Genomic DNA, 4791 nt, shown 5'->3' with positions numbered 1-4791 from the left:
GATTTGAGAACGCATTATTAGAATGGGTCTCTGTTGTGCTTTCTCGGCGACGTGGTGTCTCTACCTGAAACGCTCTGGATGTATATTGGTATAACTCTTCCAGAGGAATGCACCTAAAATATTAATTAACACAAAAACAAGCGAATGACATCGGATACAACAGAGAGCCCAACCTTCGAAGTAGGAGATACTGGTCCAGGACAACCAAGAATGACGAGTCGGTCCCTCCCACCAAGGACCTGGTCCAATGAGGTGACGCCACGTGGCTATGCTTACGTGTCTTACGCAGTCATCCTCCCGGTGGAATCCTGATCGGAGGGATCTGATAGACCTCGTTGAAGCGCACCTGTAGTGCTCGAACTTCAATGAACGGCTCTGTGCCTCCTCCAGCTATGACCCTCCACACTTCCATGAAGACGAAGTCATGAGGAAGGCAAGAAAGGCCCACTTTCAGTTCGGAGTGAGCAGAGCCAGAGGATAACCTAGGATGACGAGTCAGAAACCACGAGCGACCAATGAGGTAAGGACACGTGGCTATCCTACGTGTCCCGCGCAATCCTCTTCGTCGGGTCCTGACTGGAAGTATACGATAGACGTCTTTGAACTACGCTCCTGGTGCCCAGGTCGTGGCACATTCTCAGGCCTCGGAGTAGAATGAACTTGCGCGCCTGCTCGAACCATCCGCCTTCATTTTGAAATGAGCAGATCCGGGAGGCAACCAAGGATGATTAGTGGAAGAGACACTGGCGAATCCTACCCAGTGAGGCGACGACACGTCCCTACACCAACGTCTCTTTCGCAGTTTTTTTTCTTCGCCGGGTCGTGACACGCTCCTGGTGGCGAGGGCGAAGCAGCCGCCCAGGGTCGAAGTAGGATAACCTTGCGTACGTCTTCTCGAGCTGGGACCCTGCACACCCCCACGAGGACGTAGGAATAACCGGAATGATAAGAAAGATCCACCCACCTTCGACTTGAAGTGAGTAGATCCAGGAGGCAACCGAGGACGACAAGATGACAAGTGGAAGTCCCACATGCGAATACGGCCTAATGAAGTGAAGAAGACACGTGGCTACACCTACGTGTCCTTTGCAGTTCGATCGGTCATCGGGTCCTGAAGGGAACGATACGGTAGACCTGCTTGAAAAATGGCAGCGGTCCCCAGGGCGTCTCGGGCCTTCGGGCTCGAAGTAGAATGAACCAGTGCGTGCCCGCCCGCACTAGGACCCACCACAAGTCTTCGAAGACGCTACCACTGTCAATAAGGCAAGAAAAATCCACTCGGTTTGTTCGGAGAGGGTAGATCAAAGGGACTATAGGATGTGGAGATCAGAAATGACTCTGGTCCAGTATGATGACGCATCATGGGCATTTGAACATGTTCCTTGCAGTTTTTTTGTTGGGTCCTGGTTAGAAAGGTACGGTGGTTCTCTTTTAAGCGGGACTTCTAGTGCTTAGGGCCCTATGCCTTCCTGTTGCCCTACAACTTCGTTTGTGTCTTCCTGTCTCCAGTCTTACTTCTGTGTTCGCTATCGTAATAAGATGTCATTTTGTGGATTTTGGAGGTGTTTGATTAGATGAGGTTTATTTTAGATGCAGTACATTTCGAGATTCCAAATGTTGACCCTACCATTTGGTCGGTTGCTTCATTTATCGTACACACATTACTGTACTGGAGGTCAGAAGCTATTCACTCTTTATACTACCGAGAACTGTAGTTTATGCGGATACTTTAAAAAACGACTGGATGCTTATCATAAACGAACGAAACCGGACTGGAACTATGTGGAGAAGGATTTGAGGACGGCGTCAGCAGAGATTTTTGAGGTATGCCGAATAAGTTTACTGCAAACTATTTGATGTTTATCTTCCTGTTCACTTCCTGTTCCTTCTAAACGATTTCTGTTCCAGAAATATAAACATGACGTACCTGTACTGGTTTTCAACGACAACATACTATTGAAACATAAATTTAGTGGCAATCGTCTGGAGGAACGACTGTCAGATATCTTCCCGAAGTAAGGAATCCCTGGTAGATAATAACAAGTACTCGTTATCGAACCAAATATTTTTTTTAATATCCATAATCATTTGTTGTTTTTTTTTGATCTTATGATGTTGTGTAGGATTTCATGTCTGTATGATGTAAAATGAAAGATAATTTATCGTGCTTTAAGATGTACTAATTCATACAAATCTTACACAATTTATGATTAAATTAATGTTTAAAAAAATAAACAACTACATCTGAGTAAATATGTGCTTAACGGACAGAACATTTCTGATTGGAGGATTCTTGAAAAAGGAAGCATAAACTCAAAATAATGATTCTTTTTCTATGCTAATCGATATCAAGATGGTGTTTGGGTGTACATAATAGTTATCCTTCATATAAAAAAGAGGATTTGAAAATATTTCTTCTTCAGGGCACAAGGAGTACATTTCTCTCTTATCCTATGGAATAGGTGTAGTTAGAACTTTTTGATTAATAGAACTAAGATCACATTTTTTAGATCAATTTCTAGTACACCTATAAGTCCAGATTCTTTGTTGATGTGTCAGATGAGAAGAAAAAAAAAACTAGGTTTTTTTTCGCTTCATCGCTTTCTAGGATAGTATGACGTTAAATTTTAATCATCTAGAAAATGTTGGGGTCATTCTAGGATTCATAGAGACCATGTCCTGTCGCTAATGAAAAATTTCGCTATGAAGCAAATGATTCCCGTACGTTCTCGGGTGGTATATATCCATAGGGAAATCTGAATCGATGCGATCGACCAATTTCATCCTAGATTTAGTTGTGCACATATTTATGCACGACTAACTTTTTTTGTAGTTCAAATCCTTGATCACGGTTTCACTTGAGGATCAGAGGATAAGTCCGGTTCTTATCTCTTTATTATACCGTGAAAAGAGTGTATATTGATCGAAAGAAAATTATCTAAAGTTTGAGTAGAAAAATCCGCCGTGTGATGTCCTCTTCGTTCAGAAGGTTCGCGTAAAGTTGTGTTTGTGTAACGGAAATGTACACCGGCTATCAATAACTCTAAAATTGATCTCCAATCAATTGTTCAGTCTTAATACAGTACTGCTAAGATAGTAAAAAGATGAAAAGATGATGAGTTGAGAGTACAGTAAAATGTTCTCAGCGATCATACTGGTACATTGAGAAGAAAAAATATAGTTTAATGAAATTCAAAAATAATGAACAATTTTTATAGCATATGAGAAATTTATGGTCCATGGAAATAAATGCTTAAGCAGATAATCATATTTATCGATGAAGTTATCGATTTTTTTAATATCGAAATGAGTATCGGTTCTTTAGTGGATTCCTTTTGATCGAAGGATGGTCAACATTAGTGATCATTAACTTTGTGTTTATTGACATCTGTAGATCTTATCCACAAATCCCTACATTACACGTCCTATTCGTACATCCTATGATTTAAACTGCATTAAAATATTACTGTAATGTGCTGTTTTACTTCCAAATACTTCTATTTCCGTGGATGAATTCGGAATATATGGGTATCGATGTGTTCAAAATGATCGTTAACGTGCCGGAGACAAAGATTTCCATGGATTCTGTTATTCCCTGTAATGTTCTCATTTATTGACTAGGTACGTAGGTTCTTGAAGTTTCTACGGATTAGTTTTCTTTCTGATTATATTTTCCTCATGGATCTACTAAGTAAACGAATGTAAATACAAAAAAGTGCTATGATTTGACATCCTGATACTGACGCAGTTCGTAACAAACCTTGGAGTAGGCGTGTTTTTTTCCAGAAGAATCTCTGCTTTCCTGACTGCATGTTTGTAGTGCTATTTTAAATTTAATTTATTTTAAATTTAATTTTTGTCACCTACAAGTAAAAACAGTAGCTATTCTGTATATTACAACAATATTAGTGATTACAGGTATTGTAATAGTTTATTGTATTGGAAGATTTATCCATAGTGCAGCAATCTTAAAGTTCGTCAAACAACTGTTATTCATTAGTAGCTCTACATTGTGACTTTATTCTGAAATAATTTTAATGGTTGAGGCGGAAAATTGCATATGTTTCTTTGATTTCTTCTGTCTTTAAAAGTTAAAAAAGTTAATAAAGTTGGTTGTGATATTTTGTGGACAAAGAAGCATATTGAGCAGGAAAGTACATTCCGTTTCACCTTCAGGATCTTTCTAATCGCCTCCGCGTTACGTTATCATGTAAGAAATCCGTAGTTTGGTTCACAAAGCATCCATGGATTTTTTTGTGCCTAGCGTATTCCAGAGATATGTCTCATCTTTGCATCATTATCCTTGCAAAATCTCATAGGAGTGTCTAGTCAAGTCAAAACGATTTGAAACTCGTTGATGACGCGTAGGCGGAGCGTTGAAGTGAGCGGGCGAGCGGTTTGGATTGAGGTGAAGGCTTTCCTATATTTCACTCATCGCTGAGGCTCATGTTAAGTTAGCGATGGTCCTATCTCAATCCCAACCGCTCTTTGAGTCACACCGTTTCGCCAGCGCAACCACTTACACAACTGCACCGAATTTGAGGACATTTTGACTCGACTATACCTCTTACATTATGAAAATCTCGAGGAAAAGATGAATGAAAACTTGGATATCTCTGTTTCGACTTGCAAGAGGCAAAGAATGTGCTAAAAAACTTCAAAAAGGTCAGATTTCCTACTCCTTTTTGTGTTTCGACCCTCAAAGCATGGATGAGGCTGACATTTCCGTTCGTTCTCCCACTAGACTACCTCGCACAACAGCGTCGGATGGTCCCAGTGGGATCGACAAAC

General features: G+C 40.5%; 1 protein-coding gene across 2 annotated transcripts; it reads left to right on the top strand.

Moving 5' to 3' along the window:
• Nucleotides 1-144: 144 nt before the first annotated feature.
• On the top strand, nt 145-2019 carry RB195_021472 (uncharacterized protein; the record flags this gene model as incomplete). Of its 2 annotated transcripts, XM_064208224.1 has the most annotated exons (3): nt 145-252; nt 1591-1824; nt 1909-2019. In XM_064208224.1, the coding sequence occupies 3 exons, from the start codon at nt 145-147 to the stop codon at nt 2017-2019; spliced, it is 453 nt and encodes a 150-aa protein (XP_064064104.1). The 2 variants fall into 2 exon arrangements, with proteins under 2 accessions (XP_064064104.1, XP_064064105.1); XM_064208223.1 differs by lacking the exon at nt 145-252.
• Between the last annotated feature and the right edge of the window lie 2772 nt (nt 2020-4791).

This window comes from Necator americanus, chromosome X (genome assembly GCF_031761385.1).
Source record: "Necator americanus strain Aroian chromosome X, whole genome shotgun sequence".
NCBI lineage: Eukaryota > Metazoa > Nematoda > Chromadorea > Rhabditida > Ancylostomatidae > Necator > Necator americanus.
The sequence above is the reverse complement of the archived record's forward strand: the minus strand, read 5'-3'. Positions and strand labels throughout refer to the sequence as shown.